The sequence below is a fragment of the Xiphophorus maculatus genome, chromosome 22 (genome assembly GCF_002775205.1).
Source record: "Xiphophorus maculatus strain JP 163 A chromosome 22, X_maculatus-5.0-male, whole genome shotgun sequence".
NCBI classification, from domain to species: Eukaryota; Metazoa; Chordata; class Actinopteri; order Cyprinodontiformes; family Poeciliidae; genus Xiphophorus; species Xiphophorus maculatus.
The window spans coordinates 23,557,654-23,577,149 of record NC_036464.1 but is presented as its reverse complement, the minus strand read 5'-3'; the positions used below and the strand labels follow the sequence as shown (position 1 = coordinate 23,577,149).

General features: G+C 39.3%; 2 protein-coding genes across 6 annotated transcripts in view; one reads left to right on the top strand and one right to left on the bottom strand.

Moving 5' to 3' along the window:
• The window catches only part of wdpcp (WD repeat containing planar cell polarity effector), a 95,959-nt gene extending 85,363 nt beyond the window's left edge, over window positions 1–10,596 (bottom strand). For 3 of the 5 annotated variants that reach the window (XM_023327072.1, XM_014471588.2, XM_023327075.1), the window contains exons 1-2: window positions 10,135–10,596; window positions 6,757–6,952 (exon numbers count right to left, since the gene is read on the bottom strand). The gene's annotated coding sequence lies outside the window, so the exon portion shown is untranslated. The remainder of the gene's footprint in view (window positions 1–6,756; window positions 6,953–10,134) is intronic. The other 2 variants (XM_023327074.1, XM_023327073.1) reach the window with 2 other exon arrangements.
• Window positions 10,597–10,718: 122 nt separating this feature from the next.
• Window positions 10,719–17,715, top strand: LOC102234452 (malate dehydrogenase, cytoplasmic-like). The gene is made up of 9 exons (XM_023327051.1): window positions 10,719–10,763; window positions 11,253–11,351; window positions 11,816–11,912; window positions 15,019–15,194; window positions 15,314–15,436; window positions 15,525–15,701; window positions 15,972–16,085; window positions 16,985–17,074; window positions 17,172–17,715. The coding sequence occupies exons 1-9, from the start codon at window positions 10,761–10,763 to the stop codon at window positions 17,292–17,294; spliced, it is 1,002 nt and encodes a 333-aa protein (XP_023182819.1). The 5' UTR covers window positions 10,719–10,760; the 3' UTR covers window positions 17,295–17,715.
• The last annotated feature ends 1,781 nt before the right edge of the window (window positions 17,716–19,496 follow it).

Here is a 19,496-nt window from a genome sequence, read left to right as displayed (position 1 = left end):
GGAAGAATAGAAGGGCAGTGAAGAAGGGAGTGAAGGAAGTATGGAAATATGGAATGAAGGAAGAACAGAAGGAAGGTTGAGAAAGAAATGGGGTATGATACAAGGATAGGAGGAAATGGTATTGCATTGGATTGGATTGGATTGGATTGGGAGGACGGACAGATGGACAGATGAATCAGCTGAAACTGCAACCCAGAGATCAACCAAATATTGGATATGGGGCAGTGCCTGACATCACTGTGCTAATATCAGTGCTGTTAACTTATACAGCTTTCTTTGGATCATCAATCTCAGCAGCGTGATAAGAAAGTTTGTATGGCCTCATACTCTCACTTAATTGAGTTGGATACTGTGAATAATAATAATCTGTAAAGGAGATTCACAGTTGTGTGACTTTACATTCACACATTCACATTACACTCACTGTAATACAGACCGCTATAAGAGATCTTTCCTGCCAACAGCCGTCACTATCTGCAATAACTCTTTAAAGAATTTTAATTAATATAAGTGTCATGAAGTGCGGTGGTGTGAATGGTGAGGCAGACGCAGCACACCCAGGATGAGATGATAATGGTGATTTAATAATTAGAACGAGGTGCAAACAAATCCAAAAAACAGTCCAAAATCCTGGCAGCACAGCAGAGCGGAAGGCAGAGGCTCAGCACTGGTAGCAACAGGACATACGAGGACAAACGACAACACACGACTTGCTTAGACACACGACAAGGACCCGATGAGGACCAAGGAACACAGGTGGAGTTAAATACACAGAGGGTAATCAAGGAAACGAGACACCAGGGAACAATCAAGGGGAGGACAGTACAGCACGGAGACTCAGAGACACAGAAAACTCTAAATAAATACACAGAAAAACTTGGAACATGACAATAAGTTTCAACATTTAATTTCCATTTGGGATCAATAAGGTATTTTTGAATTTGAATTGACCACCATGCAATGATGTGAGAGCTACAATAAAAACCTTGAAACTGCAATTCTTGTTGCAAACTGATCTTCAGTGAATTTTACTACAAGCACTGGCTGACAATGTGTTCAAGAAGCAAATGCTGAAGACCTTTTGCATCACTCCATAACCTAGAACATTCTAAGGCTTCTATTACATCAATAAAGATTGACATAACATTAAAGATTGATTTCAACAATGTAAGACAAAACACAATTTCTTGCTCTCCCTAGTTCCCTGATCTAACAGTGGTTCTTTTAGTTTCACACTTGTATGGCGTACTCATTCTTATCTATTTTTTCCAAAGAAATTATGCTTTATTTCATTCACACTTACAAAGAGAGTCAGTAAAGGCAGTAGGCAGAGTCCATTTAGGAAAATCTGAGCAAAATTCTTCCTGTTACCTGCAGTAAAGGAGTCAATTAGACTCCTGCTGACATTTGAAAACAGCTAAAATACAGCAACAATGCACATGTTAAAGCACATGCACTCAAGCAAACAAACACACATCTGGCTATTCTCCACCTGTCAGAGAGCCCAAACATGCAGCCATGCGTGAAACTGCCCTGCTCTGTCCAACACTTGTCCTCAGAGTAATGCCATTATGGAACTGAACAAACAAAAAACTTTCAGTGTCTGCTGTGTTGAGCTCTGTTTGCTTTTAAGAACTTCCTATTTCACTATATTGAGAGTCACCTTGGCGATCAGCCCTAAAATATACAATGGTAATTTCTACTCTGTGCTCAGGACAATAGCTGGGCTGTGAAATAATATAAGCTGGGTCAAGTCTTGTCTTGTCAGACCTTGTGTCCTCTTTCTGACTGTCCAATAACAGTCAGAAAGAGTTAAACAACTAGAATGAAATAGCAACTATTTCTGACAACAAAGCCAATAAGAGTACTAAGATCTCAAGAATAACTATTTTTGAGTGACTATTTCAGAGATTTAAGAAATGTTTCTCACCTAAGAAGAGAGAGAATGTGAAATTAGTCAAGAAAAATGTAAGCTTTAAAGTGACAAACTGTTTTCCACAGAATCCACAATATCCGCATCAGAATTCACTTGGGGCAAAAGGAAAAAAATGCATTTATATCCGGCATGTGTGATAGTAGTAGCTATTCACAGGGTAGGAGGCTCACTCGTTGGTTCAGAGATAAGTCTGGACACAAAAAAGCACTAGTCCGACAGAAGTCTAGAAGTTCTTCAGTTCAAACTCAGAATAAAGTTGTTAATGCATGAAGCTTACATAGAGGTCTAAAAGGTAAAAAACAATAGCAAGTATAGAAAAGACTCAGTTAGCATAGCATACCATGCAAAACAAATATTTAACCACCCACAGCTCCAAAGACTAGCCTGGTCTGGTTTCTTGCTTGAACAAAAGATTTGATCTGAGTTTGGTGTCTTGCATTCAAAACACTCTGATGCAAAACAGTCCAACATGGGGGTGGCATCCACTCAGAGTAACTTTGACTAAGTAATAAAGCTATGCAGCTAAAATCAAAGTTTTTGGAGGTATTTGCGATGTGTCCGTATGGAATTGGATAGCTGAGAATCAACCCTCCTGTGGTCTTAAGAGACAGAGCCATTTGGACCCAGTTTTTTACTCTGTGCGCCTTTCTTGTGTGTGGTTTCGGACATTGAGGGTCTGACGGGATAACCACTAACCACGGTTATGGAAGAACCACTAGCAAAGAGCTGGTTAGCCTCAAACAGGACTTCTTTTGAGTTTTATTGTTGTTAATGTTGACGTCATTGCCAAATGCTGGTACAGCATAAGTATTACATCACTTTCGACTCCAGTGCAGCTCAAATTTCTTAATAAAATGTTTACGTTCTCTCACTGAATACATTTTTAAAAAGCTGGAGGGTCTATTTTTAAGAAAAACATTCCAAAATTAGAGATAAGCAACCTAAAGAAACCACATATGTTTAAGGTGTGTGGTGATGATGGAAATCCCCGATGGGATGCAGGTAACCTCATGAACGAACACCGTGAAGTAATTCCCACCAACATTCTCTTTAACGTACATTGGGCTCTCCTTTTATTCACAGCTTCCTCATCCTCTCCCTTACATGTATAGGCTTAGAGTCGTCTGGACGGGCCAATCCTGCAGGCTCACCGTTGGCACGGTAACGAGTGCTATCCTGGCTAACATCTGCTGCACGACCCGGGGCCACTCAGAATGGGCTTTAATCCCCACACAGCCGTGTTGTGGGGGGAAAACATTCTTTTCCTTTTAGACTGTGCAGATAAACAGAGACGAGCAGCGCTGCTGGTAAACCTGCAGACGACCGGCCTCTTGGAAGTACTAGGAATGTTGTCAGTTACGTGACCCCCCCCATCCCTTCCCCGCCCCCTCTTCGTAGTTGTGCCACAGGCCATTATGGCTGTGCAGAGGGCTGTGACCGCCAGCTTCAGCACCAGGTTGCCATCGCTGACCCAATTGGATGGATTTGGGTTTTGAAGTTATTGAACAGTGATGGGTGGGTTGTGGGGCGAAAGGTTTGTCAGCCAGCCTTGTTATGCAAAAACAACAGTCACATTGATGAAAAAAAAAAAACATAGACAACATTCCACTCTGCAAGTTTGCTGCCACATCATTTGGCTGCAGATTCAGGAGGCTTGTTGCTGCTGCATTTTTGGTCATCCTTCAGTGAGTTTGGAGTGTGTGGGATGCTGTCAACAGCAGCGGAGAGAGAGAGTGATCAGTTGGGACAGTTGCTGAGCAACAACATGTGACAGTTTGGTGCCCCCTTGTGGTCAAAGTCAGGGAAAGAATTGCTTCGAAACTGCACTACTACTCACACCAAGAGTCATTCAAAGTCATAGCATGACAAGTCAACAACTCATCTCCTCTTCGAAGAAACCAGGCCATGATCCGTCTTCATATTGCTGTTGCCGATAATCATCTTCTTTGGCAGTGACGCAGAGAAAAAATGAAGACACCACCCCGTCAATCAGTCCATCAGCTGCTATGAAATATGTATTTGTCTTAATATGGAGTTTGATTCCATCAAACCCATTTCACGGATCATTTCCCTATGCAAACACCCCTTGAGGGTGGGGGGGCAAAGAGAGAGTTGCAGTATGTAGTCAAGGCAGCTAACAGTGAGGAAGAGACACACCTCAGATGTCTCAGTGTGTGTGTGTGTATGAGTGTGTGTGTCCTCCATGAGATTTAATTGAATAGTTCTGCTTCAGTGCCAAGAAGTTAGTTAGTCTGTTTGCAGAGGTCTGTGTTCTTTCTGATTGAGTGTTGGTTTTTTTCTTTTTCTCCTACACAGCATGCCAGCACTTGGCTAGAAACAAAGTCATTCTCCGGTTTCAATCACAGACACTGCAGGCACATCAAGCCAGACAGGAAACATTTCACATCCCTCAAGGCCATGTCCTGAAGGTGCCAAAACCGTACAGACAACAGCTCAAGCAGACCTGCAGCGTAATATTGCACCCTGGAGAAGAAATACTTCAATATTTTTTATTTTTGTTAGCTTTGTGAAACTATTGATAATCCTTAACACTTTTTCACATTCTGCCACATTCCAGTTACAAACTTTAACATATTGTATTGGGATTTATGTGACAGACTAACGCAAAATTCCAAATACATATAGAAGGAAATGAAAACATGGTTTTAAAGCAATTACAGCAGCATATCTTTTGGGATGGGCCTGCATCTGCTTTAAACATCTCAAGATTGGAATGTCTATTCGTTTTTTGAAATGGCTCTTGCTCAGTCAGACTGGACAGAGAGTATCTGTTAAAAGCCTTTTCTAAGTCTTGCCACATTTTCTCAATTTGAGTTCGGTCTGGGCTTTGACTGGGGTATCAAATATGATTTCATTAAACCGCTTCATTGTAACTCTAGTTGTATGTTTAGGGCCGTTGTCCTGCTGGACAGAGTACCTGTGGCCCATTCTCAAACCTATTTCAGCCTCCAACAGGTACAATTAGTTCCAACCAATTCTGACAAGCTTTCCTGTTCTTGCTGAAGAAAGGCCCTTTTCCACAACATGATGACACCAGCACCATGTGTCACCATTGCGATGGTGTGCTAGTGGTGTGTTCATCGATTGCTTTTCTCCGAATATAGTGTTCGGTGTGTAGGTTAGTGACGTGTTCCTTGATCTCGATGAGGCTGTTTGTTCCCTAGTGTCCTCCAAAAGAAATCTATAGGCCTTCACAGAACATCTAGATTTCTACTGAGAATAAATTACACACATATGGAGTCAATTTAACAAGTAGGTGACTTCTGAAGGTGCTATGGATTTTATTTAGGTGCATGTAGTGTACTACTGGTACTTGTGGGGGTCAGGGACCATCATGAGTAGTTGAAATCCATAAAGAATTGAGATCCCCTCTAAAAACGCCTGTAACTCCCTATTTCAATAATTCAAACACAAAACGTACCTTAATATGCATTAATACAAACAGTGGAAACCATCTTGGCACTCTTGCAGAAGCTAAAGACTACAGCAGCGGTCTCAAAATCCAAACCTCAAGGGCCATCTCCTGCAAGGTTTAGATATCTCACTGCTTCAGCACACCTGGCTCCAATACTAGTTCATCATTAGCAGAGCTCTGTAGAGCATGGCTGAATGCTAGTGATGCAGCTTAGTCATTATATTTTGGGACAAAGGACACATGTAAAAATTGCAGGACTCTCAGGGTCTTTATGACCAGCGGTCTAAAGTCTTCTGCCAACAATCTTTTGGGGGTACAGTCAATCAGTGCCAAGGAAAATGAATGGTGCTCCTTGATTGGCAGATTTGTAATAGCCAGCCAATACCATGCCAAGTAGTATTGCGGCTAGGTAATTCAGCCGCCCAAGCTGTATTTTCTTTCGAATATTTTTACGATGTGCAATATGAAAAAATCCACAAATTATTTTTGCAAATAATTAGGTGCTACATTCCACAGAAAATCCAAGACTAAACCGTAAGCGGGGTCCACTAAATGAACACAAATGCAGATCACATTTTTTAAATATCTATTTATGAATTTTGAAAGCAATATATCACTTCTCTAACATTATATGTACGGAAATTTGATTTTGTGCTTGCAGTGTGACAAAAAGTGGAAAAGTGCAGGGGTATGAGTATCATAGCAAGGCAATAACTACCACATTTTTTCTATGCCTTATTTTTGCATTATAGTCTTCACTGCTAAGTAAATCTATGATGACTTGATGTCTGCCTTTTTTGATACCTTGCCAGAGCAAAGAAGTAGAATAGTTTTATATGTACTGAATAAACCAGTCATAATTTTGTTAAACAAAGCAAAGTAGTGTTAAAATCCTATACTTTTTCATAGTTATCAAATTTCAGTATCACAGACTGCCAACTGCCAACTTATAATCTCTTACTCAAACACAGAGCTTCTGCTATGGCAACAAGTGCTACAGAAGCTTCTTCAAAGGGAAAAAAACATCTTTTCCCAAATGCTGGGAAAAGTGATGTCCAGGCACTTAAAACTGGCCGCATACTGACGCCTAGTGAATTAAGATTGTTACTGCAAGTATTGATAAATAAAGAACAGGTTCACATGGGTTTTTGTTAAAACCCACTGTGAAGAAGATACAGTGGGACAAAACTCATCTCTACAACTTCATCAGCTAATCTAAGGCAGGGACATGATGCTTCTAAGTCACAGGAACATCACAAGGTAAATAAAGTGGTGTTTAAAGAAAAGAGATGCCGAACTGAATGAGAGATAACAGTCACGGTAATGTAATTATCTGCTGGGCTTGTGTCTTTTTTGTGTGCTTTTGTGTTTCAATGGAACTTACAATCTCATTGTGAGCGCTGATAGTCTGTCAGGGCTATTTGGTCTACTGAAGGCAGATAAGAAGGGGCGATACCGAAGCCGGCGACCGCCCTGCCTGCCTCCAAGCGCCAGTGTAACAGGGTCACTCAGGTGCTCGCTACAGGGACAAATGGAGGGGTAGAATAGGAAGAGATAAAATGGGGAGAGTGGAGATAGAGCTGAAGAGATGAACAAGAAAAGGAGGAGATGGAGTGGACAGGGGACATGCTGTCAAACGCTTATAAGGACCTTTGTCACTCAGAGCAGGAATGAGAATGTAGGTTCTGTGTCTGCTTGTGTGTGTATATGAATGTCCACGATCCAATAATATATGCACTTTGTACATATATTATTATACACATATGACCTCTTTCTACTTTCTTTTGGCTCTCTGCTCCAGGTCTCACCGCTAAAAAAACACCCACAGTGCCGATAGTTTTCACACTTGCACAAACACAAAGGATCAAGCTAGCGTGCAAGCTGGCACCAGATACTATCAGGTGGCCAGCTGCTGCTTCTTGGTTTATTACGATTTCCTTTTTTCACAAAGACAAAGTATGCCTAATCCCCTCAAGTCAACCTGACTGTGGAGACTGTCAGAGAGGAAAACAAACACTGTAGTCAGACGGATCAAGTAACATTCACAGCAATGCAGTCATTGCTGTCACATGTCTTAAAGAATAATAACAGACCTAAAGGGATTTTACTGAATGCATTGAAAGCTATGAAATTTGTGAAAATAGACATTTCATTAATTGATTCTAAAGTTTAGAAAATGTTGCCATCTAAAGCACATTATTTTGTCTCATTACTATTTCTCCCACTTGTCAATCTACTCTTTTTATTAATTCAAACATTGTACTAATTGCAACCTTCAGAGGATCATGAAGAAATCAAGACTTCTTCATATCACAAGGGGGAGATTCACAAGGTGTGGATCTCCATATTGCCTTACTGTTCTACAAGTGTTGTATTCCTTGTGTTAGGCCACTCCTAAACCAGGAACATCAGAAGTGTCTTACCTGGGCTGAGGTGGTCCAAAGTTCAGGTGTTAACCAGGACATTTTAGAGCCCTTCTCTACTGACAAGCTTAATGGAGATGCACATTTAAATTTCCAGCAGGACTTGGTATCTGCTCACATTACTGAAAGTACCAATTCCTACCGATACCAATGCTTTAATGACCATTGTATAATAGTGCCAGCAAATTCACCTCATCAAAATCCTATCCAGAACTTCTAGTCAGGAAAGTATACCAAGCATGAACAAGACGTTTGGACACATGTCGATGTGGGTTACAAAAGTTGCAACCCTCGAAAAAACTGTTTATTTGAAAACTGCGGATCATAGTTTTTATTTGTGTACCGCAAACTATAAGCCACTACTTTTGCTCAAATCTGATGCTACACCATTTTTCTTAAAATTTTTCAGAGAAGGAAGTTTAGCTCATATTTGCTTCTGAGGTCTTTGTGTCATTTCCTACAAGTGGTGCAGCACCAACACAGGGAAAGGGTTGCAACAGGGGGGAGAATAGATTTTGCAATGGTTTGGCTCATTTAACACAGTGCAGTGTGAAAGCAAACTGCAACAGGTAACAAATTTTGGTCCCCAATCGAAGCAAGTCTACCAGACTATCAGGTGGGAAAATCCTCGTAGTGCGCAGGAGGAAGATATAGATGATTATTGATGGCTTTTCCTGGCTGGTAGGCTACACTATTCTGTTTTTTTTTTTTAAGCAGCCGTTGTTTGGAAAAAACATTTGTCTATGCTACCAATATGTATTTCATTAAAATAAAATAAAAATCTCTCTGTCTAAATATCTTATGTTACAATGTGGACATCTGCAGCCTTGGTATGTACAAAATCTTTAAGTTAGTGCGCGCGACATATTTTCAGGCGGATTCAATAGTACAGAAATTTTAATATTGCATTGTTCTTTCCATTTTCTTAGACTCACAGTCATAATCTGAAAGCTACAGACTCCTGTTTTTCCTCATGCCAGTACCAATGGAAAGCGAGTATTTATTACACATAAGGATACGAATTAAACAGGAAACAACAGCTGCTTTATACAGCTCTGAATGAAGCTATCAAACACAGACCATCTCGAGAAAGGGAGCATGCACATTGGGGTCTGTCACTGCCAGGTGAGAACACATAAACTAAGGCCAGGTGTAGGCTCATGTTAGTGTGGTGTGGTCAATCTTAAAAACAGAACATTATGAAAATGTAAATATTAATTTAGGTTGAGAAAATTATGTTGGATACATAAGGCTCAAATGAACACTATGGATAAGCTTCATTCAGTTCTTTTAGTCTGACAAGTGTTGGAAATCAACGCCAGATATGACACAATTTTCTTTCAAATACTGCACCTTTAACCACCTTAGAAACAAGAAAATATGTTTAATCATGTCGTGTTTAATTTAGATTAAAATAGTTTAATGTAGTGGAGATATCTGGAGTTGAAAATATCAATAGGCATGATTGGAAAAAGCTATTCAGTTTGCGTTTTACCTTTCACCTTAATTAATAAATAAAACACAGAACACATATTTTTTGTAAGAAATGAATAAAATATTATCTCAGTTATAACATTAATTTATTTCACAATGTCAACTTTATTTCTAAAGCTGAGCAAAAATCTAATTTCTGTTTCCCTCAGTTCAATTAAGTATAGTAGTATTTTTTTGTTGTTGGATACCACTCTGCACACATGTCAATCTACTCATTGACGGGTGTAAATAAATGTCATAATAAACGACTAAACCAAGACAAAAGGAGCCAAATGAAACAAAATATTCTAATAAAAACTTGAGGAGTCATCTTAAATCAGGTATTGCTGCCAAAATTCTGGTAAGTGGGATACAAAATGTATAGAAGCTTACTTATATTTTCTTTAGAGACATTGATGTAAGTTTTTAGATGCTGAACACACACACACACACGCCCACACACACACCCACACACACACAGACACACACCAGCCCCTTTTTAATTGCTGTTATTATTACCCTGGTAAACTTTACATGGACTTAAATTAAATATTAAATTTACAATTTTCTTTAGTTAAAGCACCCACAGATGTTGACCTGTTTTTAGATATTTTAACTCTATTTTCTAGATAGTATAACCACAAATTTCACGGAGACAAGTACTATTGTTAAATATTACGTCATATTAGGTAATGCCATTTCAGTGTTTGGTAATATGTCAAGTGTAATTACTAAAGAAACATGATAACAGGGAATTGTAGGACGGTTTTTCTAATAACAATGCACATATGCATCAAAAAGAACACCACTTATACAAGCAGAAAAAGTAAAATTCGAGGAAAAGATAAATATAGTCATTACCTTACCTTTGTTATATTCTTGGTATTCAAGATGGCATATACTTTTCACTTTAATTGGCTGCAAGTTTAGTCAGGACGTGAACGAAACTTATCCAAACTTATTGCCCGTCTCTCACTGAACTTGTTTATATCTCTATGGCTTTGTCTTATATGAATAATTTATGCTAAGGTCACTGCTGTGCCAATTGTTGTTTCTGAAGACCTTGTTCTGTGTGTCCTTCTGACAAGCGGCTAGGCTACCAGCTAGCAACGCTCGCGGCTTCTACGTAGCTAAGCAACCACAAGCGGCTCTAGCAGGGCTAATTCTAGCTAGCTAGCTCGCTTGCTGTTCTAAAAAGCGGTTATTGATCTCAGTACTCATTGCAGATGGTGTGAATTCAATCGAATCCAAATGAAAGCACATTTCAACACCGAGAAGAATACAAAAATAGTATCTAATTGTTGTTTTCTTGAGCTGAGTTAGCCCCTTTCGGTAAAGGCTTAGAATGTAAAAATAATGAACTACAATTCCATACATGCTCAGTCTGCCGTATGACATGTAAAAGTGTCGTAGTGAAAAGAGGCTTTAAATAGGAGTGACTTCTGTCGTCAGTCAGAAGTGGGGGGAGAACAGTTCGAGTTGTTCTGTCAGCATGGTAAGTACTAGAAACAGAAGATGCTCAATTAAGGGATTTTCTTTTCCAAAGTATTGTAGATATGTATTTAACTTGTCGAGTAAAAAGTGTTGTCATTTTTCTTTTAGTTAGTGATAAAAAAATGTTTTTAATTTGAAATAAGTTGGTGAAAGATAAGAAAGCTCAACCAATTTGTAGTTCATTTGTTCTCTCTTAAAACGATGTGCTTATTTTACGTTAGAGTGAAATTTAAGGTAATGAATGAACGGTGGAGACGTGGATCAGCTGATAACCTAAATTTATCCTGGTTTTGTTATGCAACAGTAGGTTCCTAATAGAGACCAAAGGGTCTATTAATACATTGACCCCCTGATCTATTTAATCCAGTTAACAAAAAATAGAAATCCCTGCTCTGTGTATAAAAAATACAATTACCTGCCACCTTCAGAAAACCACCTTTCTAAAAGCAAGAAAAGTTGTACTTCTGTTTCTTCACTTTGTATTTTTCAGTCTGAGCCTATCAGAGTTCTGGTGACCGGCGCTGCTGGACAGATTGCATACTCTTTGTTGCTGAGCATCGCCAAGGGAGATGTCTTTGGCAAAGATCAGGTAAAGATGGGCTTTATCATACCCTAACAAGCCGCTAAACCCCATTATCTCATTATGTGGTGTAGAGGTGCAGTAACAGTGTGACAGATATTGACAGGTGTTTGGAAACTGCTGTGAATGTGGAGAATGCCCCCCGCCATATTTTGAAGGGGATGGTAATGAGCAGATGTTGTCTATGTTGGAGTTGAACAGACTCCACTCGCTCACCCACGTGGCCTCCGATGAAAGAGGATTGTCCTTGAAGTCAGTGAGGAGGATCTTGTGCCAAGTGTCTTAGTCCATTTTTAAAACCACTTGATCCGTTTGGCACACACAGTTGTCACCGAGTCTTACAGCTTTACTCGTGCAGTGTGTCTGAAGCCTCACACAATACACTTCATAATTAAATACACACCATATTAATTTAATATGCTTCGTTATGTTTAATCTAATACTAAATATCTCTTGTCTCCTTCATTTATTAGCCAATCATCTTGCTTCTTTTGGACATTACTCCCATGCTGTCAGTGTTAGAGGGGGTGGTCATGGAACTGCAGGACTGTTCCCTTCCACTTCTGAGAGGTAAACATTTCAAACTATGAGGAAAATAAATACAACAATGCAATAAAATGAGTTCTCTTCCTAGGGATCATTCACCAGATTAGTGTAAAAGATGACTAATTGAATTAACCACACATTTTTCTTCAACCAAATGGCTGAAACACACTTTCTATTAAATCGCTATTTAAAATCTTATCGGAGTGATTGTGAGAAGTCCCGTTCTGTTTAGAGCCCTAAGTCTCGAGTCTAAACAGAATTTAGTGAACTTCTCAGTCTCCCATATTGCAGCCAGAGTACCACGAGAAGATGCTGTATGTAATCAAACTCTTGGTCTCTGTAAAAATACAGGTAGGGAGTTATGTTTTGTTCAATTTTCTCACAAAGTAAAGTCACTGCTGAGCCTGTTTTACAACCCCAGTGGCATTCATCTCTATTTATGATCCACAAAGTTTTGAAAGTCCCCTCTGCTGTCTTTTTTTACATTATAATAATTAGATTTGCATTGCTGACTTAGTGAGTTGTGCCATTATTTTCTTTATGGCTGGGATTTCTCAAATAAATAAAACATTCACATGTGTCTGTTTTTATTCCATCATCATTAAGCTTGTTTATGAGTCTGTTTTTTTTTTTTTTTAAGAAATAACAAATCACTTAGATGTGCTTACTTTGATAGGCTTTTAGTGGTATTGGTTCCAGGTCCATTTGCCCCAAATGATAGCCTACTTCTCTTACCTGCATGTTGCCAAATTATTCCTTACTACTTCTATTTTGCACCTTTTTAAATGTAACCTACACACTGTAAATGCTTGTAGTTTTGTATTTTTAGAAATTAAGGAAAACAAACTTCCATAAAAATGCTAAAATTGTAAAGAATTTCTTAATCACTTAGTATTACACCCTATTTAGCTTAGTCCTGCTATCCTTTCAGGCCAATCAACTGGTTTTTTTCACTGGCCTAAATGGGCTAAGCAAGCTTCTGCTAGTAGATTTTTTTAGTAGACTTTTTGAAGTCTTTACAGTATGTCATGAGATGATTGTAGCAATCACCTTTAATTCCTCAATCTCCAAGATGGGTTCGAAAACATCAATAAAGCCAAAACTTCAAAGGTATCCAAAGAGGCACAATGATCAGCAGCAATGCAATAACATAGATCAGTTCAAATTAGTCATTGTAGTCTAGATAAAGATTTGCTGAATTAGACTACGTTGGAACTGTTTGGTTTCCTAATTATAGATGTTGTTGCGTAATCTCAAGTGGAACAAGCCTTTGTGGCTGTTTTTAATGACGTCCAAAACATTTAAATGGAATGACAAAAAATGTGCAACTACTTGTTCACTTTACAATTTAGTGTCAATTTTAAGTCCGGTTGTCAAATCATATATATTCTTATTTCAAGTCTACTGATGGCATTCCCAAATCATCCAACATTAGCAGCTACCCACTCCTGAGGACCTTTTATTACACTTTTTATTTGGTTTAGAAATTATTGTCTTTTACTCTCTGAACTAAATGTTAAGCCCAGGAATTGTGCATGGCTCTGCTTTGTCTCCTCTGGAGACCTGAGATTAGGCCACCTGACCTTCATGTGTAAAAGTCTTTTAGGTGTCGCTATTGTAACCCTCATCGTGAGATCGGGTGTGAGGGGCCATTATGTGCCAACTCCATTGTGACCTAGATTTTTTTTTTCTCTTTGTGAAATGATGCTTTGTTTGGACAGGCACTGAGTGGCCCCTGTATTAACCAGCTGCAGTGCAAATACAGCACAGCTTTAAACACCGACAAAGATGGACAAATACAATTCTGGGTCTCCATGACAAACGTTCAGGGTCCATTTAGTCATGTTTGTCACTCTAGTATATGACCATTGTCAATAGCTTGATTTGTTTTGTTTGTTTTTAATTTCCAAGTCATTTTAAGTCTGACCAAGGCATCATTTATGCACAAAACAGCCCACAAACTCAAGGGACAAACTGGTAAATGTGTTATACGATGTTTTTACAAGCAAGGAAGACAAGGTTGAATTGGTGCAAAATGCATAGTGTCAATCTGGGCACTGAGTGTTGAGTGTTCACTGGAGAGCCTAGGATAGAAACGCTCTGTGACAGCTGTTTTTCTTCAAATAACGCTATGTATCACTGATCTGAATGCAAAAGTCCAAACAGTTTCCAGGATGTGTGGAGTCTGCAAAAATACTAGTGGTTTGTTTCCCGACCCTTGAATTGTACAAGACCTGGAAGGAGGGAAGATCGGCCTTGATGATTCTCTCAACATATCTAGTTGTTTGTTGTGTTATGAACTTATCCTGTTTTGTGGATTAGCCAAACTGCACAGTGATGGTCAAGCACAGGACAAACTGAATGATGGAAATATAGAAGATGACCAGCAGCAGGAAGTATAGTCTCTTCCAAATAATGTCTATGTATGAGGACCATCTCAGGTCTCTACAAAGGGTGGCTCCCTTGAACTTGAAGTGATCCACAGGGAACACTGTTGAGGATGGTAGGGTGTGTTATCCAGAAGTTCACTGTCATCTCAATTGGGTTAAGTGGGTTAAGATCAAGGTGGTTCTGACCAAAACGGTGGATCAGCCAATCCACCTCCCATCTGTGTGCAGACTCATCAATGTCCTGGATCAGACCAGTGACAGTGGTATCACCTGCTAACTTCAGGAGTCCGGTCAGTGCTGCAGTGAGAAAGGAGGATTGGAAAGACAACATACCTCTTGGGTTTGGGGTGCCAGTACTGACGGTTTTTATGTGGAAGCTTACAGTGACAGGTGTCTGGTTTAATAGTGTTGAAGGCTGAGCTGTGTCCACAAACAGGATCCTGGCAAATGTCCCTGAATGGTCGAGGTGGTGCAGGATGAAGTTAAGTCCCAAGTTGACTGCAGCACCTGCTGACCTGTTTGCTCAGGTCAGTAAGCAAATGGCAGGGTCCTTCAGACGCTTCAACACCACTTGCTCAAAGAATGTCATTACCACAGACATCAGAGCAACAGGCCTATAGTCATTTAACCTCCTTATGGTGCACTTCTTGATAAGTTGGACAACTGGTTGTCCTCAGGTTTTGGGATTTTATTGTGAAAAAACACACAATAAACCAGCAGTTTATTTTCTCCTTTCACAGATATTGTGCCCACTGACAAGGAGGAGGTGGCCTTCAAAGACCTGGATGTGGCCATCCTGGTGGGCTCAATGCCCAGGAAGGAGGGGATGGAGAGGAAGGACCTTCTAAAAGCTAACGTGAACATTTTCAAGAGCCAAGGGGCCGCCTTGGATAAGTATGCTAAGAAGACCGTCAAGGTAACATTTATTTCTCTTGTGTTGCTTCTTTAACATTTTGGAAATGTTCCTTACAGTTACAGATTTGTGCCTTGACATGAGAAGTTGCCAGGGTTATATGTAGCTGGGTCCATTTTCAGGTGCTGGTTGTGGGAAACCCTGCGAACACCAACTGCCTGATAGCAGCCAAGTCCGCTCCCTCCATCCCTAAAGAAAACTTCTCCTGCCTCACACGTCTGGACCACAACCGGGCTCGCTCCCAGGTCCCTTACCTTTTTAAGGCACTTTAGTTTCTGTTTGCTTACCAACTCTGTGATGAAATGTGAGCTCTCACCCTCTCACACGCTGCAGGTGGCAGTCCGCTGTGGTGTTCCAGCCACGCAGGTGACGAATGTCATTATCTGGGGCAACCACTCGTCGACCCAGTACCCAGATGTGCACCACTGCAAGGTCAACATGTCTGGCAGCGAGCTCGCCTGCTTTGACGCGGTCAAGGACGATGCTTGGCTCAAAGGGGATTTTATAGCTGTGAGTTGATGTCTTCTCTGTCAGAGCCAAACCTGTACCTTTTGATATCTTTACATAATGGCAGTAAATGGAGCACCCTCCACACTTATTGCAGTGGGCAGGGGTTTGCTGACCCTAATAAGTTAGGAATTGGCTGCTACAAGAATTAAAACTTTCATCATTTCAGGGTCCAAACATTTTTGCTTCAATCTTCAAAGGGCCACTCAAGTTTTTGATGTCATTAAGAATCGTTTTTGATTTAATTAAGAAGTCCATGTTCTCTTTTTACAGACTGTTCAACAAAGAGGTGCTGCAGTCATCAAGGCGAGAAAGCTGTCCAGCGCCATGTCTGCAGCAAAAGCCATCTGTGACCACCTGAGGGACATCTGGGTTGGTACCCCAGAGGTAAGTTTCCTAATAGCACTTTTTTTTCTTTTGTTGTCATAATACCATAATTTTATTCTCCTATCATTTTTACTTTATTCTCATTCAGCTTTATTCTCGTAATATGTCTTTATTCTCATATTATTTTTACTTAATGCTGGTAATATTACAGGGTAATAAGATAACACTCTATTGATTCCTGAAGGGGGCATCATTTTGATTGTCAATTTACAATGACAGTCTTAAGGACACACACATATCGCTCTGTATATTGCTAAATATATATTCAACATTTAAATTGCACAGCTCTAGAGACTTTATTTATTTACTTTAATTTAATTTTTAACTTTTTCATTGTGGCCCTAATACGTCGTCATAGTAGTGTGTGCCCCATAAGTAGCATTTCTGGATTTAAAAGGCTATATTACCAATGCCCCACATATTTGCAATTGTGCCTAACATAATTTTGTTATCAGTTCCCAGTGATTGTAGTTAATCTAATTAATCTTAACGTTCTAAGAATAATTTCTGTCATATATCAACACTGGCTACATGTAGAGGAATGGATGATTCCTCTTATAGCCATGTTCTGTGTTATTGCATTACTTATACTTTGTTGTGGTGTTGCCAGTTTGAGACAAACCAACTTGTAGAGTTTAGAACATTAATAAACATCTGCATCGGGCAGAAAATGGCTATTGATAATTGAAATTGATGTACATACCTGCTTGTTTAAGCTGTGCTTAAAAAAAAATTGTCTGTCTACTAAGTCACCTGCCTGTTCCATGTTGAGCACCTTCCCCTGAAAATGTCTGTGCAAGCTTCTGATTATTCTTTATTTTTAATCATTGTTAGTTTGAATTTTGATGCCACAATAATGCTTTTCAAACACAGTTTGACCCGCTTTGTCTTTTCTGCAGGGTGAATTCACCTCTATGGGGATCTACTCCACTGGAAACTCCTATGCAGTCCCAGAAGACCTCATCTACTCGTTCCCTGTCCAGATCAAGGTGGCTCTGATATGACCTCGGTTTCACATATCAGCAAGCTCACTGAGGATTGTTGTGTTATAAGAGTGCTGCTTTTGTTTTGTTCTTCTCTCATTAGGATAAGACCTGGAAGATTGTGGAGGGCCTGGCAATCAATGACTTTTCTCGGTCCAAGATGGACGCCACCGCAGCAGAGCTTATAGAAGAGAGGGATACAGCTGTGGCTTTCCTGGGAGTATGACTGCACTCGGTCGGGCCAACCCCCCCGCTCCCGCAATGTAGACCCAAAACTCCAGAGGCACGTCTGTGATGCAGAACTCCTTAAGCCCCTTCGCTGCTCTCTGCAGATATACATGTTCACATGAAAAAGAATGTCAGGGTTATTTGAGGGTTTAGATGGATTTATATTTGTCCACTGCCAGACTTTTTTTTAAATCTAGAAAAATAATGAGTATGAGTTTACTTTGATCAGAAAAGCAGCAGATCGGCTGCTTATCGGATCGGTTCAACTTGATCTTTAAAAAAAGCTTCTTATCAGACTTTGTTCTCTGGAGGTGAGTGAATCGATGGATAACTCTTGCATATTGTCATTGATTCACTTAAGTCATGAAACACTGTATCTGATGACTTGACGTTAAAAATTAAAAATGTGTATAAAATAATATGGCTCCTGTTCTTTTTAATACCTTTTTGGTATTTTGTTCTCAACGTACCAGCTTCACAATGTTTCATGACGTTTGATTGGCTTGCACTACGATGGCTAATTCAATGTGATCATGTGAACTCTGAGCATTGCAATTGCACTGTATCATAATAGAAATATCAACGGTTGAGATAACATTCATAAGGGGGAATACACTTTTTGCTTTTGGTGACTTCAGAAAAAGCATCTACTATGACTGAAGGCCTCAACTGTTGCTTCAAAACATATGGTTTATTAAGTTTATTGTAGATGTCCAACCAAACAATCTGGCTTTTAAATGTCCTGTTAGTAAGAAGCCATAGCTGTTTCATAAAGCATAATCTGTCATTTCATACGCCTGTTTTAATACAAAGTTTGCTTGTCCCAAGAATTTTCCTCAGTGCAAACAGCATTGTGGATGTGACGTGTCTGGCCATTTAGCTTTTTTTAAATTTGTATTTTATTTATTAATATAAAAATGAAATTTTTATATTTCAACAGGGGTTTTTCTGGTCTTTTTCCAGAGGCCTGTGAGAAGTGAAATGACACATCGTTACCAGACGGGGGCAGTATTTCCTCATCCCACCTGCATCAGAACTCACAAATGTATCATTATTAGTACGATTAACTAGACTGGAAAATGCCATTGCTGATAAACTCAAGCTCTACAGGTACAAAATGTCACTCCAAGATTAATGCTTAATGCTTCACGGCATAAATATTTACAGATGGTTAAAATTCGGCATAAGTGTAACAACACACACACACACACACACAAAGATCGATGAAAGAAGCTTCCGTTTGGCTTCGTGTATGTTTATAACTCTAAACATAAACTTATAAAGTTTCTACAAGCTTTAACACAACACGGTAAATACAAATCTGATCGTTAACAAGTCAGCTTATTGAGCCGGTTGGTGCAATATGTAGCGCCAGTAAAACGCTCTCACTGCTCGATGTGATTGAAGATTTTATCGTCCGCTTAATAAGAAGGATGTAGTGAGAATGACATGCTTACATACGTTTACCAGTAAAAAACGAAATCTTGGCTGGCTTAATTATATATAATGCGAAGAGCCGTTTGGCAGTCGAAGAATCCGGCTCTTCCTGCTGAGCCAAGTGGTTCGGATCCAGAAAAAGAAACATAATTCCCATCATAGACACCGAGTAGTAGATGCTGGATCGAAACGGCAGCCATATAATAGAGGGCATTTCTGTTGAAACTTGCAAAAAGTTGTAAATGGCACTAATGTGAAATGTTTTAATGTTTAATGTTTCATATTTAAGGTGAAACATTAAACATTAGGTGAAACTTTGCCTTTTTTTTCCTGATGTGATGGGGAAAAAAAATCTGTCATTCAGCACTACATGCTACCATGAGTTATATTTCTTGTAGGGTATAAGTGGCTATTTTGTAATATAATATAAACACACTCAAAACAAACAAACAAACAAAAAACAAGCAATTCATTTCAAAATTGATTATTGTACATATTTCTTAACTTTAGAGAAATGCCTGTCAGAAAACAAACTTCAAGAGAGAAAAGGAGAGAAACTTCTCAATAATCAGTGGAAAAACCTTTATTAGTATTACAGAAGTCAAACCTTTATTTAAAAAAAGGTAGAAATTTCTCTTTGGTGGCTATTAGCTTCCTGTACAAAATGGTATAAAAGTTTAATTAGATTAGGTGGCTTAAAATAGTTTAAAAGGGAAATATAGTAAATCTAGGGTGTTTCATGTTGCTCCTTTTGTCATGTGAT